Source organism: Lepidochelys kempii, chromosome 5, assembly GCF_965140285.1.
Source record: "Lepidochelys kempii isolate rLepKem1 chromosome 5, rLepKem1.hap1, whole genome shotgun sequence".
Classification (NCBI taxonomy): Eukaryota; Metazoa; Chordata; order Testudines; family Cheloniidae; genus Lepidochelys; species Lepidochelys kempii.
The window spans coordinates 111,036,110-111,053,010 of NC_136384.1; the positions used below are offsets into that span (position 1 = coordinate 111,036,110).

The 16,901-nt window shown below is 39.8% G+C and overlaps 1 protein-coding gene across 5 annotated transcripts in view; it reads left to right on the plus strand.

Moving 5' to 3' along the window:
- CNTLN (centlein) overlaps positions 1-16,901 on the plus strand; it is a 284,448-nt gene that overhangs the window by 190,429 nt on the left and 77,118 nt on the right. For all 5 annotated transcript variants that reach the window (XM_073345467.2, XM_073345462.1, XM_073345464.1 and 2 more), the window contains 4 exons: positions 952-1,493; positions 6,588-6,762; positions 12,338-12,431; positions 13,127-13,347. In XM_073345467.2, the coding sequence (XP_073201568.2) occupies positions 952-1,493; positions 6,588-6,762; positions 12,338-12,431; positions 13,127-13,347 (1,032 nt within the window). The remainder of the gene's footprint in view (positions 1-951; positions 1,494-6,587; positions 6,763-12,337; positions 12,432-13,126; positions 13,348-16,901) is intronic.

Consider the following 16,901-nt stretch of genomic DNA (forward strand, 5'->3'; position numbering starts at 1 on the left):
AGAGCTGAGCACTCAGCAGCTCTCACCAAAAATAGAGTAGGGAAAGAACTGTGGTACATCAGCTCCTAGTGAGATTTTTCCAAAGATTTTTTTCCAAAGTTGCATTGATTTTCCCAAAGACACTTTGGAAATATCTTATCTGAGTAGCTGTTCCTTTTTAGGGGCCTAGTTCAAATTAAACTTGCTGTTCATTGCTGAATATTGTGGTATTTAGTTTAAACCTTGACCAATGGCACTGAAGGACAGTAAGAATCAGTCTATTAGAGGTAATCCTGAGTTTGTTTAGACTTCTAGTACATCAAGAATAAAACATATGCATCATTTGGACATAGTAGGTCTTTAGGTATGAATGAAAATGCTTTCTCAAATAGTGTTTGGCAAGCTTGTAAAAAGGTTTCACTGGGAAGGTCTGGATTTTCCTATGCTGCAAATAGAAAAGTTCCCAGTCTTCAGATTCTTTAGTCCCTAAACTTTTATTAAAATTTCTGGCTGATTTTGAAAGGATATGTTTAATGTTTTTAAATAAGTACATCAAAGAGTTTGATTATTTAAATACCTTGTGCAAAATTGTTTGTTTTGTTTATAGGTTTTTTTTTAAAACTTTGTTCAGGTTGAATTAATATGTATAACCAAATCAGTAATGATCTCGGAACGCATCAGCAAGGTTTATTAGCATACTTAGACTTCTGTGTCACTTTGTCTGGAATTTTAACTCCTTTTACCATCTGCCCTTTGCTCAACAGATGTATTATTGCCGTTAGAATGTATTCATCTACGCTGCCTTAGAATTATTTTTGAATTAGGCACTTTAAATTACTTTTGTCCTTGTGCTAAATGTAATTTTATTTTCATAAAATAAATGTAATTTTAAGACATAACAGTTTGGTTTTGTGCTACTTAAAAGGTTAAAAACAAAGTATAATGTTTCACTCTAAAACTCAATTTTGTTAGGTGTGCCAATTGGAAAAGAGATTTAGAGCTCTTGAAAGGGAATCAAAGAAGCTGAAAGAAGTAAATAAACAGTTAACCAAAGACAAAAATGATCTGAAAGCATCTATAAAATGTCACAAAGAAGATGCAGACACAAAAGAGAGAGAGTTAGAGAAGCTACTGAAGAAGTTTCGAGAAATAAAGAAAGACAAAGCCGATCTTCAGTTAGTTATTGATGAGCTGGAGAGAGAGGTTACCTCTTTGAAGAGGCAAGTGGCAGAAGCGAACAGATTGAGAAATGAAAAGGAAGATCTGCTCTGTGATGTGCAGCAATTGAAAAATTCTCTGGACAAAGCCAAAGCAGTGGCTACCACGGCCACTGTAGGAGCAACCGGTGGGCAATGTAATTGTAAGACAGCAGGAACCAAAGTTAAATTAAAAACAACTAAGAAAAAGAGCTCTCTGGGACGTCACCAAGCTTTTCTCAATCAGTCCATCAAGGTTATGAGCAATGTATTTGAGAACTTCAATAAGGATGGCTGGGAGGATATGAGTGAAAGCAGGTATGGCGCTCATTAACTTAGCTCTGTAGAGGGGACACCGTGCATATATAAAGCACTAGCAAATGGAGATTGAATTTCAACTACTGTCGATTTGGTATTCAGAAAAAATACTGTCAGATCTTTTGAAATATCTTGGGAGGTCTTGTTCTGAGCTTATTGACTGAAATTTGCATTCAAAATTAGCCACAACTGCATGAGTATTTGAATAGGTGCCAGGAAACCCAAAAGAAGGCAATGCTTGATTTCTTCCAGTGATGCTATTTTCATGCAGTCATGAGGCTTGAAATTGACAGTTTGGCAGGTTGATTTAATTTGCTGGCCCTTTGCATATTCACCACTGACAGCTAAGGATTCCCAGGCAAGCCTACTAAGCCGGTTTAGTTATCTTGTGACATGCCGACCCGGGAGGAGAAACATTTCCCCCCCTTAATTTAGTTAGATAAATTTTGAATGACCCATTTCAGCTTGCTAGCAGATGTCTACAAGCTGTTTAACATCCTTTAAATTAAGAACCATCTACACTAATTATTTCATGTATGTTTTATGCACAGTCATTGTACTAACTTTAATTAAATGGTGGTGAAAAATTAGTTTTTTAAAAGTAAGTATTACTGCACATGTCTCCAATCTTGAGTCACAAGCCCCACAGCAAATAGCACTGACAAAACTCTTAAATGTTTCGAATTCTTGCTGCTTCTTCCATCTGTCCCCACACACACTGTAAGGGCAAATGAATATAAAATGCCACATAGCCTGCCACTTTTAGTTCTCTTCTTCTGAAAAGACAATAGAGAAGCAAGTTCTAATTCCACCTTGGGCAGAAGATATGGAAGTAAAGAGACCCTAATTATTTTCTTGTCTCATCCCCCTCCACCTCCCCATTGACTTTCTGTATGACCTGGAGTGGGCTTGTCTACATGAATATTCAGTTTGTGGCAAGGTGAGTTGTAAATCTACCCCATTCTAGCCTGCCACATGCTAAGTGGTTCATGTGGGCCCTGCCGTTGTGTGCTAAAAGTTCTGTAGTATGCTTTAACTTACTCCCATTTCAAAGTGGCGTAGATCAAAGGGAACTGTTTGTGCATAGCAGCAGAGTCCACATGGACACTTAGTGTGTGGCAAGTTAGTGCAGGGTATGTTTGCACCTCAGCTGTCCAGAAATTAAATGTTCATGTCAGCAAGCCAGAGCAAATTGCTTAACTTCTCTGTTCCTCGGTTTACCCATGCATAAAATGGGGATAATGATATGTACCCAACTTTGCAAAGTATCTTGAGAGCTATGGTTGCAAAGCGTTACATAAGTGCCAAGTATTCTTGTTGTTGTTGTTTATATTATGGTCTTGTTTTTTTTCTGATTTAATATTGCAGACATACTGATTTCATACAAATGATTAAAGTTGGTGTTTTTTGTTGTTACTATCATTAGCAGAATTTCCTCCTTTTTTTTAATTTGCTATTTTTTGCCTTCTGTGAACAGTTTTGTTAATCATAATATTGTTCACCAAGGGAAAGTAATACAGTGGCTTCAAGACATGCCCCAAATAACCAGAAGATATCTTCTTTGACAGTTGTACTCTGAGTGTTTCCTAGATTGATCTTGGCAATGATAGCCCAGAATGCACGATCTACTAAAGGAAATGTCTTTATTTAGTTATATCTTTTGCACATCTAAAAATACAGTTCTTTATTACTGAAGGCTGGTTCTAAGTTTCAGGGTTCAAGTCTTATCTTTTCTAGATGACAAAACATTCTTTCAAAGCATTCAGCTGCAAAGGAACATCAACACAATTAGAAATCCCTCTGTGGTACTTCAGCATCTTCAAAACATTACGTTACTTTCCGCTCTTTAGAGTCAGTGAGACACATTGATGCACCAGGGGAAGCTTTTCATCATACAAACACATCTTTTTAGACACTCTGCTTTTGAGTTTGAGGCAGCTCCTCCAGTTAAGTGGCCTGATTCTCTACTCCATTATTCACCAGTTTTATGCCACTGTAACTCTACTGAAGTCAATGGCACTTTCAGGATAACACCCTGTTGGTTTGGGAGGGGGGCAGGGGGGGAAATAGAGCAAATGTATCTTGTGCCAATGGATGGTTCAGACTTCATTTACCCACCTTTTCCACAACTCTAGTGGTGAAGCTGGTGATGACCAAGCAGAAAACTGGTAAGGCATGTGGGCCTCTGTCCCAGATCATCCTTTCAGATGCACTGCAAATCTCAGGAAAAAAATTAGGTTCCCTCCCCATCTTGTAGACTTCAAGGCAGGTGCTTGTGAACACCTCCTAACTGTGACTGTTTAACCTTCAGCAGAAGGTACTGCAGAAGCTGAAGGACCAGCTGAAATGATTGTGGAAATTTCCTTAGGAATAAGGTGATGAGGAGCCTTACAAAGAATATAGAAAATAAGGGCACACTAGGTCACAAAGCAAGTTAATTGCAGGGCCTGGAAGAAAACCTAGGTATTAGGATTTGTAGTTGATCTGTATAGTAAGCATTTTTAAACAGAAAGTACCTAGTTTAAAGGAGTCAGTAAACACTAATGACAGGTTTCAGAGTAACAGCCGTGTTAGTCTGTATTCGCAAAAAGAAAAGGAGTACTTGTGGCACCTTAGAGACTAACCAATTTATTTGAGCATAAGCTTTCGTGAGCTACAGCTCACTTCATCGGATGCATACTGTGGAAACTGCAGAAGATATTATATACACAGAGACCATGAAACAATACCTCCTCTCACCCCACTCTCCTGCTGGTAATAGCTTATCTAAAGTGATCACTCCCCTTACAATGTGTATGATGATCAAGTTGGGCCATTTCCAGCACAAATCCAGGTTTTCTCACACACACACACCTCTTTTTCCCAAAATCCACACACACAAACTCACTCTCCTGCTGGTAATAGCTTATCCAAAGTGACCACTCTCCTTACAATGTGTGTGAAAATCAAGGTGGGCCATTTCCAGCACAAATCCAGGTTTTTCTCACCCTTCTCCTCTCCCCAAAACACACACACACAAACTCACTCTCCTGCTGGTAATAGTTCATCCAAAGTGACCACTCTCCCTACAATGTGCAAGGTGGGCCATTTCCAGCACAAATCCAGGTTTTCTCACCCCCCTCCCCACACACACACACAAACTCACTCTCCTGCTGGTAATAGCTTATCCAAAGTGACCACTCTCCTTACAATATGTATGAAAATCAAGGTGGGCCATTTCCAGCACAAATCCAGGTTTTCTCACCCCCTCCCCGCCCAAAACACACACACACAAACTCACTTTCCTGCTGGTAATAGCTCATCCAAACTGACCACTCTCCTTACAATGTGTATGATAATCAAGGTGGGCCATTTCCAGCATAAATCCAAGTTTAACCAGAACTTCGGGGCGGGGGGGGGGGGGGGAGGAAAAATGAATTTGCAAATTGGAAACTATTAATTTAGGCTTAAATAGAGACTGGGAGTGGCTAAGTCATTATGCAAGGTAGCCTATTTCCCCTGGTTTTTTCCTCCCCCTCCCCTCCCCTCCCCCCTGAAGTTCTGGTAAAACTTGGATTTATGCTGGAAATGGCCCACCTTGATTATCATACACATTGTAAGGAGAGTGGTCAGTTTGGATGAGCTATTACCAGCAGGAAAGTGAGTTTGTGGGGGGTGGGGGGGGAGAAAACTTGGATTTGTGCTGGAAATGGCCCACCTTGATTATCATGCACATTGTAGGGAGAGTGGTCACTTTGGATAAGCTATTACCAGCAGGAGAGTGAGTTTGTGTGTGTGTGTTTTGTGTGGGGGGGAAGGGTGAGAAAACCTGGATTTGTGCTGGAAATGGCCCACCTTGATTATCATACACATTGTAAAGAGAGTGGTCACTTTGGATGGGCTATTACCAGCAGGAGAGTGAGTTTGTGTGTGTGTTTTTTGGAAAAAAGGGCGGGGGGTGAGAAAACCTGGATTTGTGCTGGAAATGGCCCACCTTGATTATCATACACATTGTAAAGAGAGTGATCACTTTAGATAAGCTACTACCAGCAGGAGAGTGGGGTGGGAGGAGGTATTGTTTCATGGTCTCTGTGTATATAATGTCTTCTGCAGTTTCCACATTATGCATCCGATGAAGTGAGCTGTAGCTCACGAAAGCTTATGCTCAAATAAATTGGTTAGTCTCTAAGGTGCCACAAGTACTCCTTTTCTTTTTAGTAAACACTAAGGAGCTGTACTTCAGATATTTCACTAAAGCTTAATTTAACATATTTGTCCTAATCAGCATTGCAAATATAGTTCAAGTGAAACAATAAAGAAGTATATTGTCATTATTATTTTGTATTTAAATGAGCACAGTAGTTTGCAGAACACAGAGTATTATATGTTTCCTGTCCCAAAGAATTTAGATTATAACTGTCACACAGATATACCCATAATAACAGATGAGGATTGTTTTTTGAAACTCTTAGATTAACAATGTCAAGGTTGTTGACCTTTGCCAAAAATTGACCTTTATTTTAGACATTTGTTATGCATCAGACCTTGTGTGATAAACAGCATGCATGTGCCTTATTAGTCAGACTGGGTCTTAAAATAAGCAGCGTGGGGTTATTTTTAGCTTTGTGTGTTTGTTTTTGTTTTTACACATTGAAGTTCAATAATAATTAGTTTTAAGAGGAAATACAGTATGTCTTTGGAACCAGGTCACAGGATTTACAATATACTGTAGCACAGCTTTTGATTATGTCAGCTTTCTGGTCTACAACAAAAAGCGCTTGTCACTAGTCTTGTGCAGCCTCTTGTAAACTATAATTACAGTAGACTATAGATGGAACTGTTCAAGTAGAATTCAGTAAAAATTGAAATTAGCAGAATTTAAGATTTCATTTGTGAAATGCTTGTTACAAATGTGTTATTTGTAGGTATTCATTAAATGAGTCAAATTAATATTTTCCAGATTATGCATTTTTCACCAACTGTTTTTAAAGTGCTTACAACAGTCCGCGTTTGTAATGTGTGTGACTAATCACGTGGTATATTTGGTGAACCCTTATTAGATATTTCAACTTTTTAACAAGGACATTGATTTTCCCCCCAAATATGCTATTTTAGTGACGCTGAAATACCAACTTCTGAAAGCTTGGGATCAATAATTATGAAAACAGTCCAAAACGTTGATTCACTAACAGACACAAATGATCAACAGGAAAAATATCAAATACAAGCTAATCAGATGGTCCACAATATTGCACATTTACAAGACAAGAGCCGACTATATCACAAAAAGGTACGGTATAACTTGTGCATATTAAAATGTATCCTATGATTTTCAAATAAGCAATTTTTAGTAAATATTTTTATAGGTTACAATACTTCAGTGTTCCTCATACTGAACTAATCAGTCTAGTGGAGCCATTACCAAAAATTTTACAGATTCTATTTAACTGAATATACACAAAATTAGATCTTGGAGAAATGCTTACTGTGAGATGTTGTTCAGTTCTTTATTGGAAGCTTAACATATAGCCAGTAGTCTGTTCCTTGAGAATCTCTCTAGCTGAATAATTTCTTAGGATGAGAATTGCCTATAAGATGTACTCATACAAGTAAACAAAAACATGACTCATCAATAACATATGAGCTAGCAAACATTTTATCTCAATCAATTTCAATTTACAAATTCTCAGTATTTTCAAATAAATTACCCTAGAATCATTATGACTTGTTTGCAATCTTGTAGTAGAGGGAGTGTTAGCTATTTCATTTTTGTTTGTCCGTGAACGTATAACTTGGGTTTAAGTTCTCAGTGGTACCAGTAGTCACTCTGACAGTGACTTTGCTGGACTTGCATTGTCAATTTAAGTTTTTTAGTTCTCAAGCATGCTGGGTTAGAAGGAGTACTGTTAGTGATAGGTGATTGCCCCCATAATGGAGACAAAAATAAATTTGCTATCCTCCTGGCACCACTGACTTTACACACACGTTTTTGCAGAAGCAAACATTGACCAAACAGTATTCCTGAGGCATCCAGGAGCCTGTTACTACCAAGTATTACCTCATACTAGGGTTTCTCACATGATATTTGATCTACTTTGAAGATTGATGCACAAGATCTGAGAAGTGCAGTTTAAAACATTCAGAATTGTTGATTTTGGTATTGCAAAGGCAAAACCTTGAAGTTTGGATTTTAGGCCACTTGGCTGCATTTAGTATTTGAACTATGCTTTTTGTCCTTATAGCTGCATTTTTGACTGCAATTTGCTTTTGTTTTGTCCTCTTGGATTTAATTTGAAGAAACAAAGGAATAAACATATGTAAAAATAAACAAACAACAAACCCATCAGGTGCTGCATTTAAAGTATTAATTTTGTGATGAAGAACAAAAGGAAGTAACCATACCTTTCTGATTGTCATAACTTGACTAATCTTTTCTTGTACTGTAGATCTTCGTGCAAAATTAAGAAATATCATTGTAAAATGTTCAGTACAACCAGGAGTACTTGTCTTGAAGATAGGTGCCTGGATTTTCAAAAGTGTCTGCCTATGCACCTAACTGCCATCAAAATCAGTTGGAGTTAGGAGCTTATGCACTTTTGAAAATACCAATAGGTACCTACCTACTTCTAGGTTCCTTTAAAAATCTTTCCGTGTCTTTATGGCATTAAATTATAAATTCCACGCTTCATGTAGTACTCTTAGCCCTGGTCTACACTGGGGGGGATTGATCTACGTTACGCAACTTCAGCTACGTGAATAATGTAGCTGAAGTCGATATACTTTGATCTACTCACCGCGGTGTCTTCACTATGGTGAGTCGACTGCTGCTGCTCCCCCATCAACTCTGCTTGCACCTCTCACGATGGTGGAGTACAAGAGTCGACGGGAGAGTGCTCGGGGGTCGATTTATCTAATCTAGACTAGATGCGATTAATTGATCCCCGCTGGATTGAAGGCTGCCCGCCAATCCAACGGGTAGTGTAGACATACCCTTAGGGTTGACAGACTGAGAGACATTGCCATTTCTGCCATCCCTCCTTTCCCTATCACCACATCCATGATATTTATTAGAGCTGAGTGGAAACCAGCATTTCCGTTCCTTAGAAAAATTCACATTTCCAAATTGGAAGAAAAAATTGGAAATGCAAAATTTTCCATTTCAGAAGAACCAAAACAGATTTTTTTTTTAAATGTCCAGCTTCCCAGATGGGCCCCCATCTCCTCAACAGCCTGCCTACTGGGGAGCAAGAGCTGGGAAAACTGGGATCTGGGGTGCCACTGCTCCCCAGCAGTTGGCTAGCCAGGGCTGGCAGGGAAACGGCCAGCCTGCCTGCTGGCAGGAATCTATCCAGCCTAATCTTGTCCTTGGTGATCTGATCACTCTTTGTCTGCTACAGCTTTCCTGTTCCTCTATTCTTGTGCCTTCTAGCTCAAGCCTGGGCACAGAGCTAAAAAATTCCTCTCACTGGACTGGGACTGCCCCGCATTGAACTCTTCTACAGCTGTAGTCTTTATGTATTTCTGTTCTGCATGGAAGATCATTGGATTTCTGACCTCCATAACTGAAGGGCAGATGGAAAGCAATGCAAGAGTGGCTGAAGGGTGGCTGGGCTCTCTTGAGTGAACCATGCACTGTGATTCTAATGCAAGAGCTAGCCAGGCAGTCTCTGGGGTGACTAGAAACACAAAAGTTTTATTGAAACTTGAATAAAAATCTCAGTCTCAGTGAAACTGGCTAGTACATGGGGACTGTTCTGGTAAAACAGGATAGTCTGGGTAAACCATGATGTCCTGGTTCATGGCCTGCAGGAATCTATGAGGGTCTCTTCAGATTCTGAAGAAACAGGCATCAGAGTCGTAGCAGCAGGCAAATTGACTTTATCCAGTGCCCCGTCTAGCAGACTAGCAACTGTGAAGACTAGTGTTGAGAAGATGGTGCCAAGAAGAAACTGGAATGGCACTGTCACTTATGTTGCCAGCATCAAAGCAAACTCCACTGCCATCACAGACACTGATACCAAAGCAGACACCAACACGTCTGGTACTGAAGACCGGCACCAAGAGGAGCTACTCTGAACACTAAGGCAGAGATTCCAGATGGAGCTCAGAAGCTTTATGCAAGGACAGACCATGAAAAGCCTCTGGAGAGAAATCCACCAAGTCCTGCACTGTGTTGAAGACTGGTGATAAGGAGCAGCCTACAAAGGAGGATGACTCTGATACTGACCCTGGATTCGGCATCAGACCCCTCATCATAGATGCCCATATCCGATGACACACTACTGGAAAAGCCAGAATCATCATCAGCACCGAGGCACCTGCCAGTACCCGGTACCGACCACAGCACTGTGAGCATTGTATTCCTCTGAACTGCCCATGGAGGAGATCTGTTCGTCCTGTCTGTTGCACTCTTACTTGAGATCTTAATGTCATTGTCTTGAAACTCACGGAGCCTCTTTTTGAGCCACTATTGGATTATTCACCTTATCCTTAAGATTGTCTTCCTTGGCATGGATGATCAGTGAGCTCCAGGCCCTTATGGCTAGACCTCCTTACACATCCTTTAATGGTGACAAGGTGGTTCAGAGACTATACCCTAGATTCCCATGTAGGGGGTCTTGGAGTTCCACCTAAATCACTCAGTTAACTTGTCAGTACTCTTCCCAAAACTACATTTGATGCCGGGTGAGAGAAAGCTACATACTTTGGAGGGTTCTAAAGTCTTGATTTGTTACACTGTCAGGACTAAATCTTTCAGACTGTATCCAGACCATCGAAATGCCTAAATCATTTAATCACAGAAGCTCTCTGAGTGGATCACATCTGCATCTCCACCTCTTACCGATTAGCTGGTGAGCTTCTCCATCCAAACGTCCAGGTGCGCACCACCAGGGCACAGGCATTTAGTTGAGTCTGCTTCAGAAATGTGCCAGTATCTGAGATCTGTAAAGCAGTGATATGGAGCAGCCCACTGAATTTCATTTAAACATTGTGCCCTTAGCATGGCAGCTAGGCTGAATGCCAAGTTTGGGAGAACAGTTTTTCAATATCTGACTGATACAGCTGATGCGTCTCCTTCCCACCATTCAGAGTGGATACTTGCCAGTCATCTACAGTGGGATCCACAATGACACATATTTGAAGAAGGAAGAATGGTTACTTACCCTACAGGAACTGTGGTTCTTAGAGATGTTGTAATCACTGTGGATCCTTTGCCCTACCCTCAATCCTGGGTCTTTGGAGTCCTCCACTAACATGGGCTGTGAATGGCAAAGGAACTGATGGAGGGCCACAGCTGCTCCATCCTTTGTGCCCCATATGGGAGCACAAAACAGACATTGCTATTAAAAAGTCTTCAGTCTTTCACATGAGGTGCTCAAATGGGATCCACACTGACATACTTTAGGGAAAATAGCCATCCTTTACTTAAAGTTACATAGGAAGCCAATGGCTGAGCTGGAAATGGAGCTCTGTTCTTTGTGGTAGTGGACAAATGAATCCAGTAGATCACAGTGCCTCTCATACAGTTATTTCAACTCTCTATCCATAGACCAAATGTAAAATGTAATGCTTACCTACCATTGTAAAGTACTTCAAGATCTATGTGAAAAATACTATGTAAATACAAACTCTTATTATTAGCCAGATTCTTTTAGATGGGACCACTAAGGCACAAAGAGTAATTTAGTTAGGAAGCTGTTACTTAGTAGGTTAAATGTTTTCTCTTGAGCTGAGAATCCTGGGTTTTAGTCATAAGTCTAACAATTAATTTGCTATGACTTTTTAGCATCTTTTTCCAACATTTGGGCTGAAAGGAGCTTCTGCACATACATGCATGGTTGTCGAAATTACCAAGACATTTTAGATTATTAGATTGGACTATAAAATTGGGCATCATTGTTCTCTGTATTAAATCTGTCTATTTACGGTCTGGTTATTTACAATTTAAGAAATATATAGTTCTTTACCTGCACAAAAGAAAAATTGCAAGATTTTGGAAACAAATTAAAAAACAAGGAATTCAAAAAACAAAACTTTGTTTCAGAACTGATTAAGGACTTAAAAGCAAGGAAATGAATAATTTCTTTTTTTAATGAATCACATTTTACCCACTTCTGTGCATGTATTGCTTATATTCCTACTGCATATGGTAAGCAACATTGTTCATCTTTCTACTTGTGTCAACTGAACATTGAACAGGTTATTAGCCTATTTAGATTAGAGTCTAGCAGTAATTATTTTATATTGAGATATTCTAGGGCTAATCTTTACAAGTGCATGCACCTGATTTAGGTGTAGTCAAACGCAGGGGTTGGGGATAGTGTATGCACATAGTGTTGCATGCTATTTTAGGCTGACTGTCTAATTTGGACTTTTGCAAAAGTGTATGCAAGCATTTGAATCTTTGAGCCATTATCTTGTTACTTAAATGTCATGAAAAGTGGGATATTGTAGGTCCTGAAGTATTAGAACCTCTTTCATCCTAATGATGATCGGTGTATATTTTATTTAGAATGGTACATCTCCCATAGCATCATACAGTGGTATTACAGTACACTGTTTTATCCCCTTGCTTATGCCATAGTTAGGAACCTATGAGAATTATTATCTTAGTGGGACAGTGTTCTTCTTTACCGTTTTTAAATGTTTTTTCCTACTCCCTATGGAAAGGAAATAAATCAGTACTTTTCACTATATTGTTGTTTGTCCACACTTTTGCATAGTTTTATTTATTTTAATTTTGCTTATTTGAGATGGGGAATTCTGACATTTATTTCCATACAAATCAGTAAGCTCTGGAGTGTTAACAGTAGATGTGTCAAAGTAGAAGCTTTTTAATCTTTGCGCTGCTGTTCTTTATTTAGGGCAACACACAGAACAAGGACATTGAAAAATCACATTCCCAAAGGAGGAAGATCAGTCCTCTCATAATAGCTCATCCATCAGTTATAAACAAAGGTAGGAATTTTAGATACATTTGGGGCCAGGTCATGAAAGAAAGAAAAAGATATGCAAGGGCTTTTGTGCGTGCCTAGTGTTTGCATGCAAGCACCATTACTCTGCACATACCCAATTATATGCTCTCTTAGTATTTGCCTATTGAAATGTGTCATATACCCATTTTAAAATTTGGTCCTTTATTTTAATGAAGTTCTATTCTGAATAGTGATTATACAAAATGGCATCTTCTTGCTCAGCTTATCTAATTTTTGTTTCTATCTCCAACCTATTGATTTTACTGTCTAAAGTAAGTTTTTGCAACTTTCTATTCCTTTTAGCCCTTGAGAACCAATACAGCTGTGAGACAGAATGAGCTTATTCTCATCTGGCTCAGACCTTAAAAAAATCTGTTAACTAAGCACTAATTGTACAATCTTTATTGTTGGTAATGCATCAGTGAGAAACTTGGAATCAGGTTTGACTTGAATTTGAATTTGCAGAGCTGGCAGTTAGAAAAAAACAACCCTTCGTATGTAACCTGAACCAGCTTGATCTGGAAGTCATTGAGAGACAATAAACATGGAACCCTATAAGCTGCTTTTAGCGTCATTTTTCAGATAGAAATACACTTTGGAAGGCTAATGAAAAACTAAAAGCAATTTAATAATTATGCCGTGACTTTCCAGTTTGGTGACCTGCCACTTTATGTTTAGTAAACAGAGAGAAAAGGAGAAATATTGTGATCCAGAAACTAGGCTGCTCTGTTTTATTGCGGGAACAAATTAAGTCCTTGAAGCAGCAGATAGCTGTTCTGCAGAACGCAAAAAGGACAGCGGTATCTTCTGTCAAAGAATTTAAGGAAGCCAATGAAAAACTAACATCTCAACTACATCTGGCTGATCAAAGACTTCAAACCAGCAGACGGACAATACAGGTAACTCTCTGGTAAAATGTAACAGAAAGATCACATTGCCGAAGTCTGACAGCCAAATTCACCCTTTGTATAATTCCATTGAATTATGTCAGAATTTAATTTATGATCTTACCTTGTTGTGGTCAATATTTTGATAGCGCATGTTTGCTAAACACATTACAAATGAGCATATCTTTGTTTTGAGTCAGTTATCACCTACAGCTGGTTATTAAAATAGAGGCCTCGATTCTGTTGAGCCCTAAGTGGGAGGAAGCATCCCTAAGGAGGTAAAATACTCTAACCACACCCATTCCTGTACAAGCACCAGTGATTTGGGGGATAGCTGACTAGCTTCAGATGCTGGAGCAGAGTGGAGCAGCTTGTGCTGTTTCCGTCCTCTTTGGTCAGGATCCAGAATCAGCCCCACATCTTTTTTTAATCCTAGATTTCTCTGTTAAATCTAGGATTTAAAAAAGGCAGTTAGAGAGCGGGGGGGGGGGGAGTTAGAGAACAAGTTTTTTGAAACTGGAAACTAGCAAACTGAAAGATAAGCTGCCATTTGGTTAATCTCCCCCACCCCCAAAATGCCAGCTTTCCATCTCCTTCTTTAGCCTTCTCTCCACTTCCTCCATACTCCTATTCCTTCCTGTTTTTCCTCATTCTCATTTTTTAATGTATATTTTGTGTTAATTTATATGAAAACTCCTCAGCTGGACCCCCTTGCTACTCATGCTGTAGTGACTGACCTGTCTTTTTATAAAGCTGATTCAACATTTCTGCAGTAATTGTCTCCTCTTGGTCACACAAAAATACCCTGCCTCCAAAATAACAGTGCTACAACAGATGGACTTGCTGGAAGGAGGCAGGCATTAAAAAAGAGAGATCAAATTTCATTTCTCTCCCTCCCTTCCCTAATCTTCTCTGAATTTTTCTATTTGCAGAGAAGGTGAAAACTATATGAAGACCAGTCCTTTTTTACTGTTTGGGGTAGGGGGAAGTACTAATTTCCAGAGGGGGGAAATCTCATTTCTGTTATGCCTTTTGCATAACTGTGCATGCATTATGAAACATATGTTTGAAATGTTCAAATACAGATGGTCCAAAGGCATATCTAATGATTAGTGGAGCTCTCCCTACCTCATAAGCAGTATCATAATGTAGAGGTTCATGGACTTATTATTTTCACAGGGAGTAACATGTAATGTAGATAGAACAGGTAATGTCGATCCAGATTTTGGATCGCCACAAGAAAGCAAACTGGGAAAAACAAATAAAAGGATGCCCATGTTGTATTGTCAGGAAACTGGAAAAAAAATGCACTATTGACATAAGCATAAATTATACCGGACCTACCAGGTCTGCTATAGTTAAGGTTAAGATCAGCTTTCTGTGTAAATGATGATTCTTCTAAGCACTCTGAAATCTGCATGCATAGCTGGCTTGTCTTAAAATCTGCTATGCCTAGTTGGGGTATGTGATAGAATTAGTGACCCAAATTTAGGGTCATTTGAACAGGAGGTTCCTGAGATACAGCCCTCACCTAAAAAAACCAGCTTTTCTTAAAGTTCCCAGATTCTACCAGCTTTTTTGTACACACTTAGGGTATGTTTTTTGTACACACTTAGGGTATGTTAAGGTATAGTCAGGCTCAAACCTATCCTCTCTTCCATCCACATACAAATCCCACTAACCGAGGTCCAGGGTCCCAGGACCCTGCAGGGGTACAGTGTCTAATCCCAGGTCAAGCCTTAATCCCTGTTTCAAGCCCTATTGCTCTGCAGTGTAGATGCAGCACCTCTTGACTTGGGTCTTGGGAGCCATCTAAAAAGTATCCCACGGGCCAACTTCCTTTGTCAAGAATCTTAAATCTACTCTATTGAAAACAGAAGCAACCACTCTTGATGCACTTCAGCAGCTCAGTGAGTCAGCATTAACCCTTCTTAGCACTGAGCTGTAAACACACAAGCACAGAGCCTTCTGTGGTTGCAGTGGAGACTGAACAGAAAAAGCCCTTTTCAAAGCATGCTGCTTCAGGGTCATGGGAACACAGCCTGATTTTGGTAAATCTCTGGTGCAAGGCTAGCAAAACTAGGAATGCCTACGTATACTAGCAAATAGCAAAGAACCTGACAGCTTTGCAAATTTACCAGACAATGCAGGAAGTTCAGTAAGTGGCTCAAGAGGGAGTACTACAAAACCAGGGACCAGAACAGCAATTTGGGCAACTTGTCAAAATCATGCCTGTTTTCTGAGGAGTTTCACTGGATGCTGGTTTCATAAGCCAAGGCAAAAGGTGGTGTGCAGGGTACCCCAGAATAATGGTGGAGACAGTAACTCCTTTTATGACAGTCATTTGGTGGGAATAGTGTCCCAGCCTGTCCATGACTGTAGACTCCTGATAGTTGAAAAACCCTGGCATCATGAAATTTTCCAGCGCAACCCATGTTGACATTCATAAATTGCCCTCTGTGGTTCACAAGGGCCTGCATAACAATGAACTTGTACCCTTTTTGGTTTCTGTGCTTGTTAGGGGAGATTTTGACAGCCCAGCAAAATGCCTAGGTCACCGCCAGTACTGGAATATTGATTATTATGCTTATAGCCAAAAGCAGCTGTAAGGCCTTTGTAGCAGCCTCAGCATAAGTAGGCAGGCCAGGAGAGGAGTGGGAGTGAGCACGACAATTGAGTATGATCCTGTGCCATCCTGCCTTGCTTCTTTCAAACTGCTGAAGTTTGCAGTTTTGGAAAGATAGGAAGTCTATCTGTATTTGACTTCTGGTGTATGTGGGCCGGGGCCCATGATACTGCAGACTCCACAAAAACACATCTAACAACTAACGACTTGAACAAAACAACTAACAACAAAAACAAATAATGACTTCAAACTTCTTGCGTAATGAACTTCTTGCGACATGGTTATTTGTGATTGACAAGCTATGTTACATTTTGAGCATAAAAAGGGAAAGAGATGTGAGTGATTTGGATTTGACCTTCTGGACATCTCTTGGAATCCTCAGTGACAGGTGGAGGGCTGGTCACCTGAACCTTGTCATTAGACCACTCAAGACCTTTTTAAATTGTGGGTAACTATAGATTTGGGGAGCTCTAACCATTTGCATATCTTTGTGTGCTGGAAATAGTAATTTTGGATAAAAGCACTTTTGGTTTGTGCCAATTTTTAGTCGGATGGATGGGCCATGTCCCGTTTGATTTATTTCCTGACACTGCCTCGCAAAGGGTAAAGTTACTAAGAGCTTTGGATTGAGAGAACCCCCAGTAACATACTCCTTGAAGAGGGCAAAGGAGTCCCATCAATGGCCCCAGCACAGTTTGGAAACTCCATTCTCTCAAAGCCAGCCTTTCAGAAATATCTTTTGTGCCCACCACCTTGGGGTAAACGGCACACCCAACCGCCTCAGAAACCTCTACCACCACTTAACATCCGATGAAGTGAGCTGTAGCTCACAAAAGCTTATGCTCAAATAAATTGGTTAGTCTCTAAGGTGCCACAAGTACTCCTTTTCTTTTTGCAAATACAGACTAACATGGCTGTTACTCTGAAACTTAACCCAGAG